General features: G+C 46.7%; 8 protein-coding genes across 8 annotated transcripts; 4 read left to right on the forward strand and 4 right to left on the reverse strand.

Annotated features, from left to right (window-relative positions):
- Positions 1-105: 105 nt before the first annotated feature.
- On the reverse strand, positions 106-1,090 carry N7503_003526 (hemerythrin domain-containing protein; the record flags this gene model as incomplete). Its single annotated transcript, XM_057063073.1, has 3 exons — positions 106-327; positions 452-928; positions 998-1,090. The coding sequence occupies 3 exons, from the start codon at positions 1,088-1,090 to the stop codon at positions 106-108; spliced, it is 792 nt and encodes a 263-aa protein (XP_056923988.1).
- Positions 1,091-6,320: 5,230 nt separating this feature from the next.
- Positions 6,321-8,939, forward strand: N7503_003527 (membrane copper amine oxidase; the record flags this gene model as incomplete). Its single annotated transcript, XM_057063074.1, has 4 exons — positions 6,321-6,682; positions 6,740-7,602; positions 7,661-7,955; positions 8,015-8,939. 4 exons carry the CDS (start codon positions 6,321-6,323, stop codon positions 8,937-8,939), a joined length of 2,445 nt encoding a protein of 814 aa, XP_056923989.1.
- Positions 8,940-14,101: 5,162 nt separating this feature from the next.
- N7503_003528 (bifunctional terpene synthase/polyprenyl synthetase family protein) lies at positions 14,102-16,710 on the forward strand (the record flags this gene model as incomplete). The annotated part of the gene is made up of 8 exons (XM_057063075.1): positions 14,102-14,468; positions 14,524-14,558; positions 14,626-14,926; positions 14,988-15,559; positions 15,610-15,764; positions 15,843-16,105; positions 16,169-16,314; positions 16,390-16,710. The coding sequence occupies 8 exons, from the start codon at positions 14,102-14,104 to the stop codon at positions 16,708-16,710; spliced, it is 2,160 nt and encodes a 719-aa protein (XP_056923990.1).
- A 1,037-nt stretch (positions 16,711-17,747) lies between these two features.
- N7503_003529 (OPT family oligopeptide transporter) lies at positions 17,748-20,153 on the forward strand (the record flags this gene model as incomplete). The annotated part of the gene is made up of 3 exons (XM_057063076.1): positions 17,748-17,952; positions 18,003-18,170; positions 18,223-20,153. 3 exons carry the CDS (start codon positions 17,748-17,750, stop codon positions 20,151-20,153), a joined length of 2,304 nt encoding a protein of 767 aa, XP_056923991.1.
- A 98-nt stretch (positions 20,154-20,251) lies between these two features.
- N7503_003530 (alpha/beta hydrolase) lies at positions 20,252-21,018 on the reverse strand (the record flags this gene model as incomplete). The annotated part of the gene is made up of 2 exons (XM_057063077.1): positions 20,252-20,940; positions 20,997-21,018. The coding sequence occupies 2 exons, from the start codon at positions 21,016-21,018 to the stop codon at positions 20,252-20,254; spliced, it is 711 nt and encodes a 236-aa protein (XP_056923992.1).
- A 1,985-nt stretch (positions 21,019-23,003) lies between these two features.
- N7503_003531 (GNAT family N-acetyltransferase) lies at positions 23,004-23,768 on the forward strand (the record flags this gene model as incomplete). Its single annotated transcript, XM_057063078.1, has 1 exon — positions 23,004-23,768. The coding sequence occupies one exon, from the start codon at positions 23,004-23,006 to the stop codon at positions 23,766-23,768; it is 765 nt and encodes a 254-aa protein (XP_056923993.1).
- Positions 23,769-24,425: 657 nt separating this feature from the next.
- Positions 24,426-24,734, reverse strand: N7503_003532 (uncharacterized protein; the record flags this gene model as incomplete). The annotated part of the gene is made up of 1 exon (XM_057063079.1): positions 24,426-24,734. One exon carries the CDS (start codon positions 24,732-24,734, stop codon positions 24,426-24,428), a length of 309 nt encoding a protein of 102 aa, XP_056923994.1.
- Positions 24,735-25,574: 840 nt separating this feature from the next.
- N7503_003533 (uncharacterized protein) lies at positions 25,575-27,032 on the reverse strand (the record flags this gene model as incomplete). The annotated part of the gene is made up of 1 exon (XM_057063080.1): positions 25,575-27,032. One exon carries the CDS (start codon positions 27,030-27,032, stop codon positions 25,575-25,577), a length of 1,458 nt encoding a protein of 485 aa, XP_056923995.1.
- Between the last annotated feature and the right edge of the window lie 382 nt (positions 27,033-27,414).

A 27,414-nucleotide genomic window follows, 5' to 3' on the forward strand; every position in this document is an offset into this window, starting at 1 on the left:
GATAACCTTGGGGGGGTTTATGGATGCGCAGACGTTCAGCTAGTGAAGGTCACATGGATTGTAATTTTAGATGTAATAAAAAACATTTCGGGTCCTTAAGCGGTCTCAATCCCGTGCCACAGAGATTAACTCTACTCTAGAGGTCGCAAACTTCAACTGGCGAGGGTTGCCCCATGCATCAGATGGCAAGAATCTCCAAGAACCAGCATGTTTGCGTGCAAGCAAGTAATGAATTAGGTAGGTAGACAGCGGTGGCAATGCCGGCCATTGGTTGCCCCCCTCGAAGGTGATATCACGCAGTCCAAGAACCATAGGCGGAACCACAAACTAAATCATATTTATCATTAGCAAATTCGAGAAACGTTTTCGTAGATTGGTGGAGGGAACATGAGCAACGGCTGAACAAGAACAAAAGAAAATAACAGGAAAAGAGAAAACAAAAAAAGCTTACTTTGTCTTGTCTGCTTGCTTCAGCCTCGCAACCCTTGTAGACTTTGAGTAAAGCTTGGCTATCATAGGGTGCCATCGACAATAGGCTGGTGATTTCGTGGGCTAGATGCTCACGAAAGCTAGGCGCCATCTCCTCAATCAAGCTACGTACAGTTGAGGCTTGGTATTCCTCAGGCTTAATATCCGCATACGCAAGCAGCTTTTTAAGAACTGGTTGAAAAATATGATGCTCCTCGACATTCCCTTGTAGAAAGTTGGGCTGCTTCATTGCCTCCTCAAACTGCGGAAACATGCGCTCTTCCTCCAGGACATGGTGGTGGGACACCCACCCAGCCCAGCTGCGAAGAAAGAACAAGAAGTCAGAGATGTCTTTCGGATCAGACAAATCTACTTGAAGGTAAAGTGAATTTAATCCCCGAAGCATTGCATTGTGTGCAAAAGCCATTTCATTAGCGATGTAGATTGACGCATGCTTAGACTATTGCCATGTTTTTTAGCAGGTGTGCAAAAAGAGAGAAAGACAGACGATGGAATTAAGAGGCCCTACAGTGTCTTGTGTCTTTGAGGGGGTTTCGATCAGGGGCCAAGGACCGTCGGCCCAAGATTTGGACTTGTGGGAGCGACATTCGTTGGGAGCCATAATCAAAGATATTGATCGCGACAAAGGGAAGCAGAAAGAAAGAATCAATGGCTCACTTGCCGATCAAGGAATATATAAGGTAGACAGAGAATTGAGAAGAGAAGCAAGCAACGCAAATTAATGAAGTGTTAGTCAGCAGGAGATCCTTGTAGGTAAATCACGAAATTGCATGTTAATGCGTGGGCAATGTCTATGGCTTCCAATTATGTGGGCAGCGAAGTCGGTAAGAAACAGAAGATTATTTACCTCCCGGTCTTTCGTATTCCCTACTATCTGGATGCGCCTGCGTCAGATCCACATTGTACTGAGACTCGGAGAGGCTCAAGCGCTGGCTTGGAGAGCTGCGTGATGGCCATCAGCCGCATAAACCTTAGTTCGCTCCAACTTGCCACTTCTGCGCATGAAGTTTGTAGCTGAGACGCTTGAAGTTCCATTTCCCGACAGCAAATTAGTAATTCCAGGGTCCATGCAGCAAGTATATTAAAGCAGTTCCTCTTTATGCTGGTCGGAGGTATCCTTATTCGCTCCTATCCGCACAGGCCACCTGCTAGGGCGTGGGGGCCAAGATATACTTCGCTTCGATCTCGACCCCGCCCGCGCCATTATCTGCTAAGGGGAGCAGTATCTTGGGATGAGAAAAAATCAAGACGCAAAGCCAATCTCGGCGGCCTAGTCATAAGCTCAGCTTTACTAAGCCAGGACGGAAAAAGATGCATCGGTGGTATTCGAATTAGAATTTCCAGTCCAATTGATGGAAGAATTGTGGCCTGGGTAACGTCTGAAACGCTTTTAATGACGTGGTCTTAGTAAGCCGCCACCACAGCCCTTTGAGTGCAGCTTGCTGCTGTTAATGATGGTGATATTGAGTTGCACAGTTCTAGCAACATTCCTCATCGAATATATATATATATATCATCGAAAGAAACGATAAAGTTTCCCGGCCGAAAAAGAGGAATCCTTACGAGGTAACGCCGTGTGCACCCTTATTGAAAACCGGATCAGCGCGGATTATCTTCTCACATTGCCCGATGTCCCAGACTTCAGCATAGGACCTGAGTAAGGGCATTGGCCTCTGTTCATGGACTACCCACGGACCTTAGGTGGGCCTCACATTGTCGTTCATACTGTCAGCACCTGCTGCTATTAGAAGATCAGGGGCAAGAAAGAAGGGAAGCGCAAGGTTATACAGCTTGCGCATACAGGAAGAACGAACAAACAATATGCTAGTAATGATGTGATGGAGAGACGAGCAAAAGAACAACAGGCATTAGTGCTGGTCTATTTACAAAGGCTGGTCACCTTCGGCCTCGGCAGGGCGTAATAAAAGTCTACCCACGGGTCGGGTCCTGCCAAATTCTAGCCTACCCTATGCGTGGTAGTGTACCTTACGTAGCATAGGTCTGTAATCTAGAGTCAATGGTCCGACCGGCTAATCTAGCCAGTCTAAGACGAGCGTTGATGATGAGCCTAGGCGTTATCTAGTTAGTAGTATATGGACGTTGTCTCTCATCCTTATTATATAGTAACCTTCCCAATAGACACTCGTTTGATTAACATGCTGTGTTCTAGAACGACCATCAAAATGAACTTCCTATCCTCGCAAGTGGGCCTTTTGACGGCCCACGGACCCTTAGTTTTATGGGCGGAGAGCGGGGGATACCGGACCTCTCAAATTATATATGAGATCTATCTGCAAGCCTCGCAAGAGATGGTCTTCCTACTCCTACATCCGGTGCTGATGTCGAGCGGTCGTTTAATAGTGCTATTAATATCTGAATTAACCCGAGATCTCTGAAGCCCAACCCCATCTAAGATCGTATGATGTTGTGTACAACACGCTTTCATATTGAATTGGAGAATTTAGCCTACAAAAGAAATGCATGCCAGGAAGAGAATGAGACTAAGAGAAAAAAGAGGGGGTGTTCGATCTGGTTATTGATAATGAGGAAGAAGAGGCCTACCCTGATACAACATCTGAGCCGAATCAACTAGCCAACGAGAGTGTCCTTGGTAAAAGACCAAGAATCGAACCAAAAGCAGCAGCCCTACCTAGTAGTTACCCAGACGCCGCTTATTCAGCAAGATAGGAATAGGGGATACCTCTTCCAGAAAATAGCTGTACGCGAAGGCGTACATCTGGGCGGGCTCTGAAGGTTATACGAAGAGATGAAGATGTATATACATTGCAAAATCTATAGAAAAGATAGAACTTTACTTAGATGCCATTATATTGAGGTAAAATATGCTTAATCTGCTTCACTTCTATTTGTTCTTTCTGTGTAGAAATGTAAGACGAATACTTGATAATAAGGACTAAAACTGCATAAGATATGCAGGTCAGGGAGTTTCCCTAGTTTTCAATGCTTGGAGGACCTGCGGGGTCGGTTTCGGGAGCCCGTTTGTGGAATCGCGGATCTAAAAATCCAGAGCCTGAGCCGACCGGACCTGGAGAACCGTGACTCCTGTCAAGTCCTAGTCTTGGCATAAGATCTCAAAATCTTAGTCCAATGGATTTGACTCCCACGCGACTGACCCGGTGTGATTTAGGTTTCAATGCAGCGCCATTAGGACCAGTGGCATTTTGCTTCTTCAGCTTGCCCCATGAGATGTGGAGCGGCCCATCTAGTAGCACTGACTACAGCTCTTCATTAGCGAAGCAATGAACTTCCACCTACGGTAAAGAGCGAGATCTTGATATCCGAGAGATGGCTCATTCCAAGTTGAAAGAGATGAAATGCTACGGCCGAGCTGTAAAGAGGTCTTGGGCTTTGTGGGCTTAATTATGGTCTGTGCACGTGGTGCAAAGCTTAATTGTGTTTTCATGTCGTTTTGGTACCTAAAGCTTGCTGGTTTGTATTGTTTTCACATTTTCAGTTTCAACTTGATAAAGACGCGTTGAATATAGTTCTCCCACTTATGCACTGCTTCAAATATTTGATATGAAATATGAACTGCGCGTTGGAGAATATTTTGATTTCCCATAATACGAACTCAGGGTCCACTAATGATTCGAGAAGTACTCGAATTGTCAATCTTCTCTTGCGACACTGACAAGTCAATGAATTGTTTTTCACGCGATGACACTTTTCATATATCAGAAAGCTTGAGATATAACAGAAGGATGTCAACAGATAATAGTCGCTTTGAAAAAAGGAGCTGCTGGAATTGATAACCATGCTATGCTGTATAGCCAGATGATGTGGCAAATATATGGCCGGGAAATCGTGGGAGGTTCACGATAAATGCATTGAACCCACAGTGAACTCTGAAGTAAAGAATATAATCTAGGATACAGCTTGGAAGCCGAAACCCTTGTCCAACCCGACTTCCCATCCTGTTCTATTGTCCTCGTCGCCTTGTACATCAAACCATTGCATATCAAGCATATTCACATAGGCCATTGACCTAACAACATCATGATAGCTCTATGCATCTGGTGTTATTGCTTCAATAACAGAACCCAACGCTTCTCTATCTACAAGGACGGGGTATCCATGTTGCACTTCGTAAGGGAGATAATTTCCATAAAGAGACTTCATGAGCTCCCGATGGCGCCTAGGTAAGAACATAGAATTAGTTTATCTTTCCCCCTGGGTGATTATCTCAGGTCGATGGCTTATGTGAATGTGCTTTGATATGCAATGGTTTGATGTACAGGATGAGCCGGATAATGGAATCGGATCGGAAGTCGGGTAGACGAGAGTTTCGGCTAACCGGCTTTATCCTATATTGTATTCATTGCTTACAGGTTACCTGTGGCCGCAAGTCATCTATCGTCATCCTCCCACGATTTCTCGTTTAAGCTAAGTATCGCGCTATGTCCTACTAATTTCTTAGCTCTCTTTTGGGATAACGAGCGTCATGGCCGAAAGAGAGCAATTGGTTAATGAGAATTTCGGGATTATAGAGCACTCGAAATTCGACATCATTATTGCGCCAAATGAGGGCTGTATGCCGGTGCGAAACTTCGAGCCATGTTGACTCAGGACAAGCTTGGTCCGCTTCTTCTATCACATTTATCGATGGAGCTTAGGATATCTTTTCAATATACGACCAACCTGTGACACAGTACTCGTAGTCTGGCACAGCTCTAAAAAGTCACTACCAACAGCCGGGGGTCCAGCCTATATGGCCTGCAGTATACCATAGGCCGTTGCAATAGCCCAGCTTGAATCACCCCATACCGCAGTATAGGATATGGTGCATGACGTGGCAATGCCCGTTTCCACAGGCCCTGTAGCCCGTGGACGTATTATTGCTGTCCGAAATCAAGATATTGGCAGTTAGAACCGATTCAGTCGCCCTTATTCTAGTCAGTAATTACTACGTGGAGTTTAGAGTACGGACATATTCGTGCTTCTGTCGGAATAAGCGCCTACATTACCACAGCAATGACTAGCTAACAAGGAGAAAAGGCTTGAGGCATGTGGGGTATCTGCGGCATAGAGACCACGGCCAGGTTCATCCACTAGGAGCAGCGGCAGACAAGAATGGAGAACCTAGTGGCTTGGAGAAGGAAAGATGGTGTAAGTTGAATGCTAGTTACATTGCGGCTACACATTCTGGTTTGAGACTCTACTAGATAAATCCTATATGTGACCGTCGCATAGATCTCAGCTTTGAATATTTGAGCCAATGACTTCCAAGGCCACCCTAACGATCTACCTGACTGAGACCAAGGGACTTTACCGAAACGAGCAAGTCAATGCGGAGACATATATTTACATACTGAAGCAGAAGATAATCTGACTGGATAACACATGAGAGATAAAGATTTCACTGATAAGATCCCGGTATACCCCGGGAACTTAGGTGGTAGTGATACGGCTAGCGTGCCCAGGAGAGGGGTCGGGCCCGGTTAAGGATGTATCCAATAAGAAAGAAGTACCGGGCTCGCTATCAGTAGATAGAACATTCGTCAACTGCCAAACCGAAGATGTGCGTTGAGCGACAATGGCATCTTGAGGCAGAAGGTCCACGCGAGATTAATTGTCAATGATCCTTGCTAGGTATAATAGATATTTGCGAGGCTGTGCTTTCCACCAATTATCGCACGACGCCATCGGTGTTTGTAGCCTCAAATGGTGACATTCATATCTTACACTATGGCAAAATGCCTTGTGCCAAGAGGAAGGATTGGAAGCAGGCAAATATAAAGCCTTAGACAAAGACGGACAATATTGCCTTTATCAGAATGACAGACATTGGGATTCATTTTATCATACCAAGCATGTTTTCTAGTTCTTGGTATCTTGCCATAGCACTTGGATTGGTCTTGTTGGTCAATCCGGCTGTTGGTAGATTCCATGGTGATCTAAAACGGCCATCACCAAAACAGCAACATGACAGCAGACGCGATCTCTCCAACGGGCTGGCTAGGACTCTGAATAATCGCGATCTAAATCATAGACGCAGCGCTGCTGGGGCTACATCTTGCATTGAATCAAACTACACCAAAATTCATGCACCACGAGAGAACATCTGGGCCGGCCTCACGGATACCGAAGCTGCAAGTCTTCTGATATGGTTGTTTGATCAATCGGATCTGAATTTGACCGTCACTTCGTTAGCAGGCGACTGGGACAATTCAATGTATGCCATAGAGCATGTATCCCAAAATTTCGATTAATTTCGGCTAACTGTCGACAGTGAACTTGTTGAGCTCATGCAGCCGAACAAAACGAACTCGCTCGACTTTATCGATCATGGTGCCAAAGCACCTCCCCGATATGCCCACGTGGTAATTGATCATCGATCCACCGTTGATCCGTACTTTGCCGATATCTTGGTTGGCCCATTCCCCATTGTGAATGGAACCACCAAGTGGGAGCCTCTCGAGTATCCATACACTCGCAAAACTAAAGGAAGAGTCCGGAATATTGATGCAGATTCGAGCTTAATTTACTATGATTGGCTGGTAGAGATCTCTACTTCGGTATCTGATATTACTCTTAGCCTTTGGAATGCAACATCCATGGGGCTTGATAATGACACCATCAATGTATGGGGAATAGACCCCCTGGACCAGTCAGACGGTCGGATTAGACGATGGGATCAGTTCTGGAATGACCCAACCAGCGCCTTTGATGACTCAACCTTGCTTCCCTTGGGCCTATACGTGCACTCAGATGTGACTGGCCGAGACCCCTCGAAATGGAAAGTTTTAGGTTGGCTATACAACAATATATTCTACGCAACAACTGATGAGTTCCGGAAGGCTTTCTATAGCCCGGGTTTTGAAAGACTCGGGCAGAATAAAGATGGCAAGTGGGCACAGACTGACCAGCAGGGGAAGGTATTGCCCCATGATCAATCTTATCCTCCAGTTTCGGTTGCACCCTCGGGGTCACGGTTTGGAGTAGATGTGGAACAAAAGTATGTCAAATGGATGGACTTTTCGTTTTACATCAGCTTTTCCCATGATACTGGAATGGCCCTTCATGATATACGTTACAAGGGTCAACGAGTTTTGTATGAAATGGGTTTGCAAGAGGCCATGGCCCACTATGCGGGTAAGCTTCCTTGCGCTAGCTGTCTTGGATTCACTCTCCTTTCACTAACAATTTTCAGGTAATGATCCTGTTCAATCTATGACTACGTATCTCGATACATACTACGGGTTTGGGCCATATGCGTTTGAATTGGCACGGGGTTATGACTGCCCAGCATATGCGACCTATCTCAACAGCTCGTTTTATGACGATGAAACCACACACACGCATATCAGCAGCATTTGTCTTTTTGAATATGACGCAGATTATCCCATGCAGCGGCATAGCAGCTCCAATTATGTTGCTGTCACCAAGAACATCTACTTCACCGTCCGCTCAGTGTCCACTGTCGGCAACTACGACTATATGTTCAGGTGAGACAAACCTCCCCGTATCAAATGTGTTCTCATGGATTCTAACCGGGACTTTTCAGTTACTCCTTCTATATGGATGGATCCATCGGTGTTGAAGTAAGAGCCTCTGGATACATTCAGTCGGCCTATTACGCCCATAATGAAGATTTCGGTTACCAAGTGCACGAGGCTCTCTCTGGGTCTATGCATGACCATGTTTTGAATTTCAAAGCCGATTTTGACATTTTGGGAGTGAACAATACCATGGAACTGGTTCATCAAGTACCCACAACTCAAACGTTTCCGTGGTCCGATACTCCTCGCAATACCATGAAACTCACACGTTCCCATGTCAAGAGCGAAGATGAAAGCCGATTCAACTGGGCTGCCAACTCTGCCACGCAAGTCAAGGTGATCAACATGGATGAGACTAACCCTTATGGCGAGTACCGGGGATATCGTATCTTGCCTTCGACAGGAACCATCCACCTGACGGTTGAGAATTCGACCAATCTCCGCAATGCCGGGCAGTGGGCTGGCCATGATATCCAAGTTACACAGCATCACGACACAGAACCGCGATCCGCTCACCCCAAGAACAGTCAAGATGTGGAGAACCCACCAATCAATTTCAACGAATTCTTCAACGGCGAGGATCTTGTGCAGAAGGATCTGGTTGTCTGGCTGAATCTCGGCATGCACCATGTTCCGCACACAGGTGACTTGCCAAATACCGTATTCACTACCGCTCACTCGGGTGTGCAGTTCATGCCGCTGAACTATATGCTGGGCGATCCAAGTCGGGAAACGGTGAATATGGTCAGGATTGATTATGACGATGGCAACGTTTCAGCTGTTCACACTTTTGGACAACACGATGACAAATGTGAGTTGGACTTTACGCCAGCTGAGTTTAGCTTGTGGGATTATGTTGGAGATGTCGTTGTGAGAAAGTTCCCTTATGATCCAAATGATCCCTATGATGAGACAGATAGCATTTCATAAGTAGTCGGAACCACGATACTCCTGATGAATATCACTCAGTGAGGGGCTTTTGAGCCATTTAGAGGAGAATCTCATCAATGGGCAACAACTCATTTTCAACAAATAAAGAATGTCAGCGGAAGTGTTATTAGATGTTGATGTATAGCTTCAGATATATTGAACAACGCTGATTCTATTTATACATGTCGTTTTCCATAGATACCCCATATGAGCCTGTGCATAATATCCTGCATGACGAGATCTTATGTTCTCGGCTTCAGAGGCCCTAGCCTATGCTACAATAATTGGCCTGCTGTTACTGCGAGCGGGATATGAATTGTTACCTTTAGTCAGGAACCCCCTCTCTGCTTCTGTTTTCTTCTTTGTTATCGATTCTCTTCGAGATTATTAGGCATAAATGTCGCCCAATCTGTCAGAATGGGCTGGTCGCTCTATCACAGATTCGGAATTGAAACTTATGAACTTTCTCATGTGTGCCGTGCTTTCGGATCATAATCCCAGTTACCGACTTCGAACCACGACGCCCTAAACTTCCAATGTTCTCGATACTTTACCTTAGAGACATAGCCACTGCCTATTAATTTCTTATCGAAGCATATATTCCCATTTCCAAACATTCCAAAAGCCAGGTTCAACATTGTCATTTCATGCTGAGCCTATTCTCAACTTCACCATGCGATCTCTTGACAAAGTTCGAGTAATATGATCGGATGGCCTGGCTCCAGGCCACTCGCAGGTCTTCACCTGGCAGATAATGGCGCCGAAGTACTGCGAATAGAACGGGTTCAACTAGGTCCCGCTCCCAGCCCCGATGTTCTCATTCGTGGCAAGTCGTCTGTCCGCATTGATCTCAAAAGCACAGATATTCGGACATTACTTCTCCGGATTATTCCCCAGTGTCGACGTTTTAATAGATCCTTTTCGTCCGGGTATGCTTGAAAAGCTCAACCTGGGGGCGGAGGACATCTTGCTGAAGCATAACCCTCGACTGATTGTAGCGAAGCTGACCGAATTTCATCTTGATGGAAAGTATCCGGCCATAGCAGCTCACGATCCGAATTACCTCGCAGTCTTCGGTGTTTTGTCGATGCTTGGGCCTTCCATTCGCGTTCACTTTGAAGCGTCCTCTGCCGCCAAGTCCGGAATATTCCTGCCCACTTTGCCGGTTGTGGGTTGGTCTGCCTTGCGGGGATTTTTTTCACTCTTTTGTCACTGGCTCAGATTGGAAAAGGTCAGTTGGTGGAGGCAGACATGGTGGACGGGTCTTCATACCTTGCGACTGCGCTGCGCTTTCTCACGAAGATTCCTGGACAATGGAACCAGCCCCGCGGTAAGAACTTGGCGGATGGTGGTTGTCCGCATTACCGGGTGTATGAATGCAAAGATTCTGGGCGATATAAGGCGGTTGCATCCCTTGAGTTCAGGTTTTCCAGGCATTATGCAGAGGGCTTGGCTTGCGTGATAAGGCCCTGTGGGGGGGGATCACGAAACAGACAAACGTGGCGCAACACCAATGGTCTATTCAACGCGAAATTTCGACCCAAGGTGCGTGCGGAGTGGGAGGCTATTGCGATGGCACCGATACCTGCTGCACGCCAGTCCTGACTAACCAATAGCTTGAGGTCAGCAATTACGAGCAGTGAGCAGCAGTGACCCTTGAAAGAAATGGATGAGGCCCCAGGACAATGTCTCCAGGTATAGAAGATATAAAACTCAACTGGACGGATTGTAAGAAGGATAGATAGTTGCTAGTAAGATGGTAAACCAGAGCCAGACATTTTATTCTCGCATTCAATGAAGGTAAGCAAGTCATAGCAGTCACGAAATTCCAAGGCGGTGCATCAGGCAGCGTAAGCATTTCATTGATTCCTATGAGAGTAGGATTCCATTTCCACCTATTTCAATTCAGTTGTACCATCTATTCTTTAGCACAGTGCTCAAAGTTTTGCTGTAAAGTCTGAACCAGTACGGCATACTAATTGGCGCTTCTATTCAAAAAACGCGGTAGGAGCGCCAGCTTCGTATAAAACAAAAAGTCTTTATCTCTGTCACCCACTGTCCAAAGCTCCAATCATAAGTACTATCCACTTTTTAAATCAAGAACAGATGAGTAAACAAAATTCAAAATGCAAAAACATACAACAGTCAGGATTCGCATGTGGTCACCCACCATACTACTAACTAACCGGCGTGTGGCTTAAGTACGGCTGAGCGGACGGGAAGCCCTGTTCTCCACACCCTATGGTCGTATGTACTATGGAGGAATGTGATTAAACCTACATTCTTCAGTTCAAATAACTATCATGTCGTGCGGTGCTGCGGCCCAGGTAAGACATTAATGAGCACCGCTTTAGCGTCATGGACCGGAGATGAGCTGGGTGAGTGAGCTACAGCTAAGTCAAGCCATTCCTTCCCGATATACTGCACATTTCTGGACAGAACAGACCACTAATGAAGTTCTTCGCTGTAAATCATGTGGAATTTACTTAAAGACACCAAGAAGCTCAGGATCTATATATGAATAAGATTCACTGAAAATACCCTAGTGTTACCGTGTTTCTACAGTCATTGGGACCGGTTCAGCCTAAGACACTGTGCCGTAGTCATATGCTTGTCCTGACATTATGAATCCGTTCTATGGTCCCCAAAAGCAACTTGTAAGACGCTGAATGTACAAGATTGTATAGAAGGTATGTGGTGGTAATATGTGGCATGAAAAGGAACGAAGTGGCATGTAGGTCAGGTGATCCAACCATAACACTCCACCACCCTAGATTCACGCAAGTTCTTTTCTATAGCGACAGCGCTCTAGGCGCATGAAGCATGAAGCATCTACCGCCAAACTCGCGAGACTCTGCTTCTAGCTTTTCGAAATACGCGAAGCTTGCAGTGTCTGCTGCGGAAGCTATTGTCTTCACATATAATTCAGTGACCTGAATATGGACCCTTTAATTTTCGTGTTAAAATCTGGATGGCCTACGTGATCTTCTTGATCGCAATTACTTCTCTGTTAGATATGGGGCTAAGGTATGGATGGACATTAGTTGACAGCCTTATCATCACCCTCAGCCAGGCAATGTTATTGCTGTTGGCCTTAGATTACTCGTCCTCGAGCAAAGCCACAAAGCCACAAAGCCATGATGCAAGGAAGCGAGATCGAGCCACTTTAATGGCATCTGGTACAATAACATATTTGTTGCGATCAATATTTCATTCAAGTGGCTTGTATTCAATCGAAGCCCTGGAGGGTTTGAGAAAAGTTCAAAAATGCCAACATGATTGTCCTTATCCTAAGAACTTAGAATCGAAGTTAATCTTCCTGATATTTAGACCTTAACCAGAAACGGTATCAGGAGTTCGTCACATCCAGTCCCACCAACCAATCCTATGATTTACGACTTCTTCAGCGATTGGTATTTACAAGACATAATCTTGTAACCCCACAAGCTGCAGCCCAATGCACCAACGCCACATATTGCCATCGGCATTAGCGTCGCCAGGACCACCATGAAAAGAGAAAATACCGGCACCATAGCAACAGCACTGAGAGACAAGCAAGCAAAGAACACAAGAAAAAAGGAAACGCTGAAACCGAGGAGGGCGAGAAGAAGGAAGGCAGCTAGGTATGGGTGTACTCGGAGACCGCCGACAAAACTGCTCTGGCTCATTCTGCTGATAGCATCTCGGATATGGCCGACAAAATCGCTCTGGATTATTTTGCTAACAGCATCTCGGAATTTGACCATGTATTTTTGAAGCACGGATATCAATGCTTTACAGCCTTCCATAGAGCTTATCACAAACTCAGTTATGTGTGCCAGACCCAACATCGCCTTTTCGTAGCTTTGGAGAAAATTTGGAAGATCTTCAAGGAGAGCAGGGAGTTTACCTATACAGATACTCCACGTTTTAGTTAGACCAACCACAGCAAGTAGTAATACTATCGAGTCGTATTTGGGTTGCATTGCTTACCAAGAGCGTTGAGCCCCTCAAGTCCCCTCAAGGCCATGGCTATCGGATGGATATTGAATTTCCTGACAATTCACGAGAGTCTTTCGATTGTTCGGAGTCCCACAACAAAAAGGCAACTATGGACTTTGCGGCCTTTTGTCAAACTTATAGTCGGGAATGTGTTGCACGACCTGGTACCGAACTCGAGTTCGCGCCATAATGTATGTCGTCTTTCCCTTAGTCCCGCCGTTCAAGACCAACCACGGAATGGGCTCATTTGCAGTCTCCAAGATAGATGCGACCGTTGCAATGCACTTTACTTCGAGTATATACACTACAACGGGTCCGTGGCTGAGACCTTTTGCAGACTCAGTCAAGATGACGCCCAATGATGTTCAAGGGGTGCTCTGGCGCACTTCGGCCAATAGTAAGAAAAGAAAGCCAGATCCTCGCATGATTGAGTGCCCAAGCATCTACCGCAGCTGCAGATTCCCTGATAACTGACATTCCAAGGTCCACCATAAGTGGGCCTTTCGCTCTCGCTCTCAAGGAAGTGGATCTGACGTGCGTACGGGCTGCTTCCCCGTTCCCGTGTTCATAATCTTACCTATAGCCAGTTACATTCTTAACACTGGTTGCCTCTGAGCCAGACGTCACAGTATCCGTCTTTTTTTGTATTCTTCCGCGTATCTCTTTATCTTCTCGGCGGCCCCAATCTTATGAGTCTAGTAGCTTAGAGTGACAAGCAATTCTAGCCACATTGCCACATTGCCAGACGTAACGTTTAGATCCTACTTGCCTGTTGTTACATTTATGTATTTATCTCATCCGGATCTAGGTCAAGGTCCTCATGAAGGGTACACTTGCATGCAGTAGTGGTGATGTAAAGGGTAGAAAGCCTTCTACTGTCGGTGTCATGCAAAGGCTTCCAATTATGCCCCCTAGCTACACATGAAGCCTGCAAAGGCCTAGCCCGGGGCTATCTTTGGTTTCATTCTTGGGTAGGTAGTGACGCAGACGATACCTCCTAATGTTGAAAATTCATATCTAGATAACAACACAGTCACAGTGGTCCGTTTGCAGATAATCATCTTTCTTGAGCCAAAGCAAAGACACTACAGTCATGAAGAACTACTTATAGTTTGCGAAAGATTGCGATATTGAGCATATCATTACTCCTATTGCCAAATTCGCGGCGATCGTCAAACGCAATGCCTGGAGTTACGCTCCTAGATGATGGCCATCCTTCTGCCGATCGAAAGACATTCATTCAGCATTCCATCCCTCTTTCTCCTCATCTTTACGAAAAGGACGAATATTTCTGTCAATTCACACCACGCATTCACTCTGATGCCCGTCTTGCCGATGCAGGTTCCTGGCAGTGCCAAGTGGATTTCCTTGACTCAGCCGGGACGGCTCGTGCCGATGCTCTCCGGAACTCTAATCAAAAGAGTTATGCGGTCGGATGCATCAACCCGACAGTGGGCAACTTCACAGCTTTATGTGCATCTGAGGCTATCCCAGAGCGGCTTGCACTAACTACCTACATGGTTGAATATGCATATATCCATGATGATGGTAAGTTGGTGCCCCAGAACTTGTCACTTCAGCCTCTCTAATACCACTTCCTTAGTCATTGAGTATGCCGAGAAAAAACATGAGTCGCAGGTAAGTGTGGCCGCTGCATCATGGAAATCTTGACCCAATCAATAACTCTATATCTTTCTTGTCTCAGCTCTGGGAAAAAAACAATGAGTTGGTCGAAGGCCTGGATCTCGACGCCGAAGTGAGCGCTGGAAGCAAGGATCACGTGAGGAGGAGACAACTGCAGGCAAAAATGGCCGTCGAGCTCATGGACATTGATCCAGCGCAAGGAAGAGAGTGCCTCCGTCTGTGGAAGGAGATGTCAAACGTTTTCGTGAAGATTCGAGATCTCAACTTCAAAAAATTGGATGACTATCTGCCTTTCCGTGTGGTTGACGCTGGGTGCCCGTACGACGATTCTCCCCAAGGCTGGCGAACAGAGACTGATTATGGTTTGCAGGTGGACAATGAGTCTATTATGTTTCTCAATGGACTTCAAACTGACAGAAGCAGAAGTTGAGCAGACGTCTGCGGTCACAAGTGCAGCGTATGATGCTTGGGTCCTAGTAAACGACTACTTTTCCTGGGAGAAGGAATTACAAAACAACCAAGCAAATGGAGGAGTTGGAGAGATAGTAAACGCTGTTTTTCTTTTCATGAAGTGGTACGATGTTGATTGGAAAGAAGCCAAGATCATGCTGCGGTCCGAGATTGTCAACCGCGAAAAGAAATACTGCCAGCAGAAGGCCGATTTATTGGCTCGAGGCAAGATAACAGACAAGATACAAGACTGGTTTTTACTTCTTGATCTCGTCACAGCAGGGAATTTTGCGTGGAGCATGACCACTGCACGCTACGATTTAAGTGCGATTGATGCATATCCCGCTCTTCGCATTGCGCATCAGAATGTCGAGTGCTCGAACCCTGCAGACAGCCTGAGTCTTCCTATCTCACGTACCGGCATGGAAAATACCAAAAAAGACCTTGGTGGTGGTTCAACTGCACCAACGAGCAATGGGCACTCAAATGATAAGGTCATTGGTGGGATTAGTACGGATGTTCCACAAATCGACCAATATGAAAGCGTGAGCTCAACCAACCGAAATCACCAGCAAAAAGACTGACACAGCAGCAGATGGTCCTCGCACCCTTTTCATATCTCAAATCTTTGCCGTCAAAGGGTGTACGGAACTCAGCGATTGATGGGCTCGATGCTTGGTATCATGTCCCACCCAAATCTCTGGAAACGATTCAGGAAATCACAAATCTGCTGCACGCTTCTTCCTTGATGTGAGTCTTCCCTTGTTTCTTTTCGTGTTCTTATTTCCTTCTATTGGCTCCTCTTAAACCTAACGCGATACAATTTAGGATTGATGACATTGAGGATAACTCTGAACTGCGACGCAGCTGCCCCGCTACTCATACCATATTTGGGGTAGCTCAGACAATCAATTCTGCAAACCTTGTGATGTTCAAGGCACTGAAAGCTGTGGGAACTCTGTCTCCAAAAGCAGTCTCAATCTTCACGGAGAAATTGATAGAAGGTCATATTGGCCAGGGAATGGATCTCTACTGGAAACAGCACACACAGGTACCTACAGAAGAGGAGTACTTTGCTATGGTTGATGGCAGTGAGTGGATCAAATTACCCAAGTCTGATCAAGTATGATACTAATACGCCAACTAAAATAAAGAAACGGGCGGACTGTTTGTGCTTGTGGCTGAGTTGATGCGCTCAGAAGCGACTCGGAACAAAGACCTGGACCTCAGTGTCTTGATGAAGGTTTTAGGCCGCTTTTTCCAAGCCCGCGATGACTACATGAACCTCAAGGATTCAGAGGTATGTTTATCCTCCATCTTATTTGCCGCCTTCTGTGAAAAAGGCAGATGGGCTGTGCTAACAGAGCATGCATAGTACACGAAACAGAAAGGTTTCGCAGAGGACATTAACGAAGGCAAGATCTCTCTACCTCTAATTCACGCCATGAGTGAAGTAACGCCCTTCTGTGACCGCCTACGTAACATCTTGCAGCTGCGGAAGACAGGCAACGGCTTAGCCCCCGAAATCCGAGAGTTGGCATTGGAGGGAATCACCTCGGCTGGGGGGCTTGAGTATGCAAAGGGCGTTGTCTTGGCACTGCAGAGGATGATAGAAGTAGAGCTGAAACATGCCGAAGAGGATACTGGCATCAACAATTGGGTATTACGGTTGTTGCAAAAGAGACTCGAAATCTGAGTTCCGATACTTTGATTGAAATGCTTGAATCTCGTTTTACCCCCCATATTTTGTTTATCTCTGTCTCGTGGTGGCAAGCTCTTTAGAAGTTATTTCTTAAACTCCGGTAGAAACACGTATTCTGGGGTATAATCTTTTACTTAATAGGAATTGTTTGTCTGTCTCAAACTACCATCCCCCAGGTTGAGCTATTGTTGCCTTATCAGAATAGAAGAGTTAAACTAAATGTGCGTCTTCTGAAAAAGCTATACGCGACCTGCACCTCAGGCTCGGAAAGAAGACATGAAATTGAGCAAAAATACATGAATTTCTTATTCATACCCCTAAATTTTCTTTTACACGCATTAGTACTTAGTGTGGTGGGGGGCAGTGGTATATGGTGACTAAGCAGATGTGATGCAGTTAGTCATATTAAATTTGAGTTGATTTCTAGGATTAAACGACCGGGAACCCCTCGAAGACCGGTGTCACATTCGTTGTACTAAGCCCGTAATGCTTTGCAGATAGCCGATGCTACCCAAACCTGCAGCGTGTCCCACAATAAGCGAATTATCAATTTACTGGTGTACAGCCCCACATTGAAGGCAGCGGGAAGAAGTGTAACTGGCCAGTTCAAAGCTTGACTCTACTTCGGCATGACAGGCTATAATTGCGCAATTTCCATTTGTCAATGACTTTGCACGGCCAATGTGACTCGGTCATTTACTACTTTCTGCCCCTCTTTTGTTGGGCTTTAGCGTCCACAGACCCTTATAGTCTGTGGTTGGTCTGGTAAATAAGTGGAAGTAAAACCAACACATCATTTGCGTTGCAAATCGCACCATTACCTTAACTATAGTAGGACCTGTTAGCGAGAGCATCGGGGTCAGATACGATTGGCTCCAGGTACTAGGGGAATTGATTGAAATGGTAGAAGTCATTTACTAAGAACCCTTATTTACTAAGGACCCTTTCCTCTCTCCTGTGATCTTTCTTCCACCATTCGCTTGTCTCAACCGGTTCCTCGTTGCTTGCGTTCCCACATCCTCCAGGTAACGATGGCTGAAATCGGCGCATCCGTTGACAAGACGGTTGTGGATATCGTGCTTGAGGACAAGAAAAGAAATGTGACGGAGAAAGTTGTGGATTTGAATGATAACATCGTTGAGAAATCCACTCACGAGAAAGATGTTCAAGATGAGCTTGGATTTCAAGGAGACAACAATGAGAAATATGTCAAAGGCCATCCAGTCATTCGAAATGGTAACTGCAATCGGACCCATTGCATGCCAACCAGTCACTGACACAAGCAGGTCTTGACGTTTCCAATTTCCTTGTATCGACCAGAGATGACGGTGATCCGTCGCTTACTTTCCGTTCGATCGTTTTGGGCACCGTCTTCACAGCACTGTCTAGTGTGATCACTATGCTTTACACTTTCAAACCAGTCCAGGTCTCAGTTTCGGCGGTATTTTTGCAATGTATGCCCCTCCAATGCGCACTCGTCGGCTTATCCTCTAATATCTCACACAGTACTCGTCTTTGTATTTGGAGAAGCATGGGCTTTCTTCACACCGAATCCCGACAGGCTCAAGACAAGCTGGCTACGGAAAACATTCAAGTTTTTCAATTTCGGACAACCATTCGGCATCAAGGAGCATGTTGTCGCATCCCTCATCGCCTCGTCTGGCAACAACGGTCTATCAGGAGTGGAGGTGTACGCCATCGAGAGATTGTTCTACGACCGAGGCATTTCCGCCACGACTGCCGTTTTGGCCACCTTTTCTATCTCACTGTGCGGATTCGTTTTGGCTGGTGCGTTGAGGTCACTGATTGTCTATCCTGCTGAGATGGTTTATTGGTCAACACTACCTCAAGTCGTGCTTTTCCAGAATCTACATTTCGATCGGAAAGCAAATCAAGAGCGGCTCAAGAAGTTCGGTTGGGCTCTTGGTTTGGCTGCAGCTTGGGAATTTTTCCCCGCCTACATTGTACCATGGGCCGGGGGTCTTTCGGTATTTTGTCTCGCATCGATGAAAGCGCCGACGAAGACCCGCACGATCTTTGCGACTGTCTTTGGAGGTGCCTCGTCGAACGAGGGGATGGGACTCTTGAACTTCTCTCTTGATTGGCAATATATCCAGAGCACATACTTGTCGCTGCCATTCAAACAACAGGTGAACACTTGGATTGGGTACGTGATTTGGTACCCTGCCATGCTTGGTCTTTACTACAGTAACACTTGGAATGCTAAAAGCTTCCCTTTTATGTCGACGTCGCTTTTCTCAAGCAACGGAAGCACTTTTTCGACAACATCTATTCTGAATAGTCAAGGCATTATCGATGAAGCCAAACTGGAAGCAACAGGATTACCGTACTTGACTTCCAGCACTGTCTGGGGATATTTCACACAGAATCTTGCCATTGGAGCCCTAATATCGCATGTGCTGATATTCTACAGCAAGGACATGGTTCTTGCATGGAAGCAGGCACGTACCAGAAAGCAGCCTGATCCACATTATCAGGGCATGTTGAAATACAAAGAAGTACCACAATGGTGGTATATCGTGCTCTTTGGCCTTGCATTTATCGCCGGAATCATCGTCACTGCTAAAGGCGAGACCACTCTACCAGTCTGGGGATACATAATTGCACTCCTTGTGGGCGCATTCATTGCACCATTCTCCTGCATCCTATATGGACTGTACGGAACCGGTGTTGGAACCAATCAATTGTCCAAGATGGTTGCCGGTGCCGTCCACCCAGGCCGACCCTTAGCCAACCTCTATTTCGCCAGCTGGTCGCACCAGGTCATCCTCCTTGCAGTCAATCTAGCGAATTGGCTGAAGGTAGGTCAATACACCAAAGTGCCTCACCGAGTCATGTTCGGCACCCAGATCTATGGTACCCTCCTCGGAGCAGGCTTGAATTACGCCGTGATGAGCACAATTGTCAGCAGCCAAAGGGAAATTCTTCTCGATCCCGAGGGTAACAGCATCTGGAGTGGCTCAACTCTCCAAAGCATGAACTCGCAAGCTATCACATGGGCCATGGCAAAAAGGATTTACAGTTTGAGTGGAGATTACTGGATTGTGCCAATGGGGATTGTCATCGGACTCGTCCTACCAGTCATTCACTGGAGTCTGAACAGAGTTTGGCCTCGTCTGCGCAACTGGCCTATCAATACCCCTATGATCGCGTTGTATACTGGATACAACTACTATGGTAATACCTCGTGGGTTTGGTCTTCTATCGCAGTCGGTGTGTTCTCTCAGTTTTACCTTCGACGCCGGCTACCACAGATCTACAATAAGTACAACTACCTTATTGGAGCCGCGATGGATGGAGGATCTCAGATAGTTATCTTTGTTCTGTCGTTTGCCGTTCTGGGTGCGAGTGGAGCATCGCATCCGTTCCCTACGTGGTGGGGAAACCCTTCGGACAATGCGGACCATTGCTCGTAGAACCTGCATGGTCTCGGAATTGAATGAGAAGCGTGCCTAAAAGGCCTAAAACGAAATATCTATTTTTTCAATAGCTTCTTCTTCACGCTTCAACTTTTTCACGCTTCAATGCAAGATTTGATGAAGTGAACAATTCCGACAAGTTGTCGTTTCCCACTAGGAATAACATGCGCTCCAGGATGCCGAATAACGCTTGCCTTGGCCTCATCCGCGGAACCAAGGCAACAATCCACCAAACGCATTGATGTAGCCTCGTCAACCACAGTGTCCATACCCCCAATAAAATGCAAACTCGGCGTCATGATAGGTGGCTCATAGAAAGGCTGATAAGCCGGATGTGAAGCCTTATACCCTGAAATAGCCACCACAAACTTCAGCGGCGGATGCCCACCATTGGTAAGGCTAGCGGGGTACGGCATCCCGCCCTCCGCCTCCAAGCGACGGAATTCCGCTCCCCGATCTTTTTCCAGGATGGCGGCGACCATGACGGCTAACGCAGCTCCCTGGCTGAACCCAACAATCCCATCAAATGGTCCAGACGTCTCGAGGATAGATGCGATTAAATCTAGACTCTTATCAAGTCCTTGATTAAGACTCTCGAAGGATTCAGACTGGAACCAGCGCCATGTGCCATGTCGGTCGCGTAGTTCGGAGACCTCGCCTAATGGCTCTAGTGCGAATGGAGCTGTCGGATAGACAAACTCAACGTCGGAGTTGAGCGCTTGCTTGGTGAGCTTTTCTATGGCCTGGATTTTGGCTTTGAAAAGTTCGCCCGATTGTCGGGATCCTAATGAGTGGGTCAGTATCGTCTTTGGTGATTGGTATTTTTGCGGGAAGACTTACCGTGGAGCATTAAGATCTTCATCGTAGTGGGTGTTATGCCTGATACCAATGTAGCAAAGGAAATTGAATGATGGGGGCGACTCAATCAGCATGGCTGCTGTGATCGCTTGATGGACCCCACTAAGTATCCACTAGACCCAGAACACCCACGATAAGCCTCATTCCACCTGTCTTTATAACTATGGACACTTGAGAGGAAATTGAAAGGAGAGAGAAAAGCACCAGTTGTCGAAGCTCTATACGCTACCAGAAAGCAGCTTCTGATCCAACGAAGTAACACCCGACTTCCAACCCGACCGTCTAAAGTTTAACTACACCCCCTCGACATTTGGTTGGCAATCTACTTGGAGGAAATGATAGCTTGACAAGAAAGGGTGGAACGTGCTTTTCCCCTCCAAACACGAAAAAAGTCATATCTAAGTTACGCGCAGAGCTTATTGAAAAGTAAAGAATGTCTTAGAGAAACTTGGAATGGGGTGTACTTCCAAAGGTGTGTGCTCAGTTGGTCGGAGCGTGAAACCTTGGGAACGTAATTCCATAGGTCAGAGGGAATTTTTTTGATATGAAGTACCTATGGGAATTGTTTGTAAGTGGTGAGAATCTTGAAATAAACTCAGCATTATTATACAAGATATCAAGCGAGAGATCTATTGTGCGGGTACTACTTCTACACTTACCAAGATTGAACTTTTGATTATCATTGTATTGATGGTGATGTGGTGCACTGTTACGTAGATATATATATATGGTGGGGGGGTACGAGTCAGATAGCGGAGTGTGAAAACCTTGACTGCGCATACCAATAATCTTCTTGTTCATTAGTGCGGGCTATCTAGCCACGTGTCTTCTAACGGACATCAACCAACACCAAGTGGTCGAGCGGAAACTCGACTATCTCCTCTTCCTTGGTCTAGTGGTCATGATTTCCGCTTGTCATTAACACCGATAAGCGCGGGAGACCGGGGTTCGATTCCCCGAGGGAGAGATTTCTTTTTTGCCTTTTGATCCATATTGATTGATGTCAAGCACGCATGGTCAATCAACCTCACATTTGGAATTTGTATTTTTTTTTGGCCGTGGTACGTTAAACAATTTTCAAGCTTTCGTGTAATCCGTGCCTGGTGAATATGATTTGGATATGGACCTTCGCTCAATGAACATAAACTTGGCCCAATGTCCAGAATTCCGGTGCTGTGGTTTAATGGCAGAATGCCGCATTGTGGTTTCTTTGGTGTCTTGTACCCATAACTCCCAACCTGCGTCGATCCCGGTTCGATTCCGGGCAGCGCCACTTTTTTTTTGTTAATCAAGTCCGTGGTTGTTTGTAACGTTCGTCATAACTCAACGTCCGCGGGTGGGAGAGAGTTGAATAATTTTGATCTTTTTGATACTTGGTAGTATTATTGATCGTAGTCTACGGACATAGCTCCATGAACTCAAAAATTGCCAAAATTCCAGATATCGGGTGCTGTGGTTTAATGGCAGAATGCCGCATTGTGGTTTCTGTGGAGGCTTGTACCCACAATTCCCAACCTGCGTCGATCCCGGTTCGATTCCGGGCAGCGCCATCTCTTTTTTTTTTCTCTTTTTTGACTGAGCAGTCAGTGCTCTTGATACTTAAGCTTCATTGCAAAGCCTTAAAGCAACGCCCTTTCCAGATTTGGATTCTTCATACTTCTTCATACTTTTTTCTTGCAGGTTCCAGGCGTGTAACACAATTGTCCAGTGAGGATAGATTTCTCCCTCTCTTCTTCTTTTGGAACAATTCACATTACTTTCCGTGTCAAGCCGAATGTGAGTTGATTAAAGTTGTGGAAGAATGATGCCTCGGAGTTGTCCCGACCTGACGTAGCAAGAGCGCCAAGCATACACACCCGTTCTTGCTAGCGCATTGGCATTCACCAGAACACAAAGGACAAGTGTTCCTCCGTCAAGCCTTTTGGATACTTTATTCACACACAGCCATACACGACACACCTGTCCATCCACACCAAACAGGCCTTAAACATGTCTTCCATGAACAAAGCGAGCGGATTGCGCATCGAGCCCATTGACCAATCCGAAGATATAATTCAGGCCTTTGATTGTGTTTGCGAAGCATTCGGCCGCCAAGCGCAAGATGGCGTCTGGATAGCCATGACTCCAGGGTGGGAAACCTCCATAGGTCGAAGCCTCGGAGCTGCCCGGATGGTAGGTCGCTGGCGCGACACCACCAAAGACAAGAACGGCAGACCCAACACAATTTTTCTCAAAGCCACACTTCCATCTCCGCAGCAGGAAAACAAGCGCATTATTGCTGGCTTCGCCATTTGGGTGCAGGCTTCTAGTGTAGCGGGGTTCGGCGATCCGGCGGTGAAAGAGGAAGAATTATGCGATGTCATGAATCTCGAGGAGATCTACCCCGGAAACAAAGCCGAACAGCGCTACCTTTGTCAGACTGTTGCCTCTCTGCATAGACAGCGCGCCGAGGTCATCAAGGCCAAGTCTACCGCAGACCCACCGGCGGTCATGATCCTTGATCTGTGTGCCGTTGATCCCACCCACCAACGAAAAGGAATTGCGAGAGCACTAGTGCAGTGGGGTTTGGATGAGGCTCAGCGACGTGGGGATCTAGAAGCCATCACTGAGGCGTCAGCTATGGGGCGTCATGTGTACGGGCAGATGGGATTTGTGCCACATAGCTCTGAGATCGAATATCTTGTCGACGAGGAGTTTGCACCCCGCAGCAGGCCTTCCAACATCTTTATGCGCACCCGTGGGAGTCTTGCATAAAGCTTCTACCGAATGAAAAGAGTGAAACGCACAGTGAACACAATACAGACCCTTCATGCAGCCCTGTCAGCGCGCGGTGTCATGATCAGGTATCAGAGGAGACAGTAAACCAAGAGAATACGGAACAATGTGGCATTATAGACCTAGAAATCAAGAGAGGTCTGGAGAAGAGAAGAAAGAACAAGCGGGAGAAGCGCTAGGATATCTACAGGGTCCAATGGCCTGGCCTCTTAACACACCCGGCAGCGCAAAACCTTGATCTCTAGCGAAATGCATAATATCCGTCAAGTGTTATTCTCTTCGGCTCGCTAAAAGGCACCTCCTTTTGATCGAATTTCTTCTGAGCTTTGTTGACTTGTGTCGCTGCGTATCCCATCATGGTGGTCTGCTGTGTGAAAACACATCCTCGGATGTTGTGGATGGTCTCATGAAGCTACATATTGGTAAAATTGGCTGGTGATACGTTGCTGAGACGTGCTGATTCCATGACCGAGTCTCTAAGGCTCGCGTATGCGGAGAGCTGAGTCATGATTCGTAAGAGCGCGGTATAAGGTGTTAATACCATGGAACTTTCAGTCATCTTTGTATGCATAATGATGAATTGTCCAGATAGATTGCAAAATCGGGATAGTCTGATAACTTCATCTCGTCGTACTTCTACCACAGCTTTATATTCCCATAAATCCCACATTTCCGCACCTCTTTCTGAATTGCGGTAAGGACGTCATCTCCAAACGTCAGCTTTGTGCAGTGTGTCTTGAGCTTCGCATTCGAGTCACCTGAGATACCTCCCAGCAGCCATGTACCGGTGCTCACTGACAGCTTATACCATCTCTTGGCCTTGGGGTCATTCATCAAGGGTCGGGGAATACTCGAGTCCACAAGAGCATCTATGCCGTAGCTCTTCAGTGCTGCCATGACCTGGCATTTCCATGTATCATACTCCTCAGTCTTCTTTAGCGTCATGCCCAGACAACAGAGTGCAAAAGAGCTTGCTGGTAAGCCATCAGCTTGTGAGGAGCGAGGCTCAATCACCACTAAATCCTAGTCCCGAGAAGCTTGTGTGGTGTCAAAGGGGACATCATCGTCATTGCCAGTCGTCGCTGTGAGCGCCGGGCTGTTGCGTTCAATCCCAGCGATTGGGATTGACATGCTGCAGGTTCATGCGGATCGTGCTGCTTGGTGGGGCAGGATGAAGGTACGGAGAAGCAAATCGCGTACCTCTCAAGTGTGAGTGAGGTAGGGTAGCGTACTTTTGGCACGATATCTTGAAAGGCCTGGTGCTGTATGAGGTAAAGCTTAGACATGAGCCCTTGCATGGCTATATGAGGTACCTTAAAGATGTGGTGATTTTCCTCGAAGGTCTCCTTCAAGGCAGGGGTCCAGTGACCAGGTGTGAGACTCAGTCGAGGCTCACGAACGAGGGCTCATACACTGTTAGAGCGTGGTGTGCTGGTCAAGAACCAGAAGAGACAGAAAGTGAACAACCGACGGGAAAATAAGATACTTTAAAGTGGCATGGAGAAAAGAAGGAAGAATAAAAGGGACAAGCGCTGGGGTATCTACAGTGTCTAATCACCTGACCTCTACAAGCCTTTTATCGCGATTTCCACGAATAGTCAGGTCGACCTACAACCTTTGAACTGCAAAGATTGTTTCATGAAGCTGAAAAGGGATGTAAGACCAGCTTTTCAATCACAAAGTCTATTTGCAAAACATAGAATGGAATGTGATATATCGTCTACACATAATACATGAATCGATTGGCCGACTTAACAGCCCGCCAATGGACCCAAATGCCCAGTATCATGAATCAAACAAAGGTCCCATCGCCGCTATCCCCCGACTTCTCAATCGATACAGTACCTCCTCCGTCAACCGCTGATTACTTATTACACAGACCATCTCTGCTTGTGACTCGTGATATAAGTCCGCAATCATGGGAACCAAATCAACTCGCCGGCCACATTTATCCGTATCCACGATCATTGGACCAGGATCAAGTCGATGTACAAGCTCCAGCACCTCAGACCCGTACGTCCGGGTGGGAGCCCGAGTTTGCCACAGCAGGCGCATCGAAGGCCTCTTGTGCTTTTCTGCCAAGAATGCCAGACAAGGTCCAATGCCGCTTCCTGTAGCAACAAGGACAATGCGGTGGAAGAGACGCATCACACGGGTGAAACCGTAGGTCTTCTGTCCACGGGTGTACAAGGTTGTTGGAGGATTGGCAATTATGGAAGATGTCCAGTCACCAGCGCGTGAAACAATCAAAGAGAATGAGGAGTCGACATTTTGACTAGACTCTGGATCAGAGAATGTAGCAAAACTGTGCCAGTCGCGCAGAGGGTTCCGCGACAGCGAGATGACTTTGCCGAAGCGGGTGGAGCCTGGGAGATGCAGACGTAGAGCATGTGAGGAGAGGACCTCAGCGCGGACGGTGATTTTGCGCAGACGAGTCCAAGGTTGAATAATAGCCAGAGCCGAGATGCAGACGCACCAAAATGCGGGAAAATGGAGAAGGTATTGACTTTGAGAGTGAGAGGATACCGTCTTGGCAAAGATGATGAGAAGAGCAAGGAAGAGAGCAACGACTACCCAGGTGCAGTACCGATGGGTTAGTTCAAATGCGTTGTGATAACGAACGCGAAAAGCTGGGTAGGAGACTCCAATAATAGCTAGGAGTAGCACAAGGATGACATGAGAGAGGACGAGCGAGATGGTGGTAATTAGAGTGTGAGTTGGTGCAATGCAGAACTCGCGGGTCATCAGCACCACCAACGCCACGTACCATAACAAAGACGCAATTCCGCATCCGCTGTGTATACCCCCATATTGATAGATTTTGGCAGCAATACGTCGGAGGCAAATAGGCAGAGACTTGCGAATCGAACACAGTGTAATAAAGAAGCCGTTCACCACCAAAGGCTGGCGGGCAAGACCACAAGCTAGAAAATTCGCGGCTGTAGCATCGGCTACACGTACAATACTTCGATCACAGACCAAAATCCAGATCAAGACCGCTAGGTTTGCAATGAAAACAACGGAAAAAAGTTGCCGGTAGATAGTCCAGAATATGTACTCTCTCGAGGGTATCCTTTCAAAAATTGGAGAGTCCAAGTATAGCTTCGTGGTCGGTGAAGGGGTGCAGATTTCGTCAGGAATATAGGTGGTACTCGAAGAAGCAGAATGGCTTAACCATGCTTTCTCGACATCTGCCAACGGTGAAATATTGGACAAAGAAGTTTCTTTTTCGGTGATCTCCATTTCGCGCAACAGTTCGGCCTCCTGTATTCCCTGTAGCATCGAGACTTCCGAGCCACCGATGATAAAGGTAATTACTCGCCATCATGCGAGCCCCAAGGAGCACCGCCCCCATGAAGCTATTCTGCGTTAGTATCATTCAGATCCTAAAGATAACATTCCATATTCCGGCCCCCCGCTTCGTCATCAGAGTGTGCTGCCATGGTTCTGCCAAATTGATAAACGCACGTGTGATTCTTGATCCCAAGAGCATGGTCAGAGTGGAGCCTTGGATAATATAGAGTCCGTGCACATGACAGGTCCATGTTGGGGTCCAATACCGGACATAAGGTACCGTACCTGCGCACACCTGCATATTTACAACTGGTAATTTTCAAAAGGCACG

The sequence above is a fragment of the Penicillium pulvis genome, assembly GCF_028828015.1.
Source record: "Penicillium pulvis strain IBT 33274 chromosome Unknown contig_1_segment0_segment0, whole genome shotgun sequence".
Classification (NCBI taxonomy): domain Eukaryota; kingdom Fungi; phylum Ascomycota; class Eurotiomycetes; order Eurotiales; family Aspergillaceae; genus Penicillium; species Penicillium pulvis.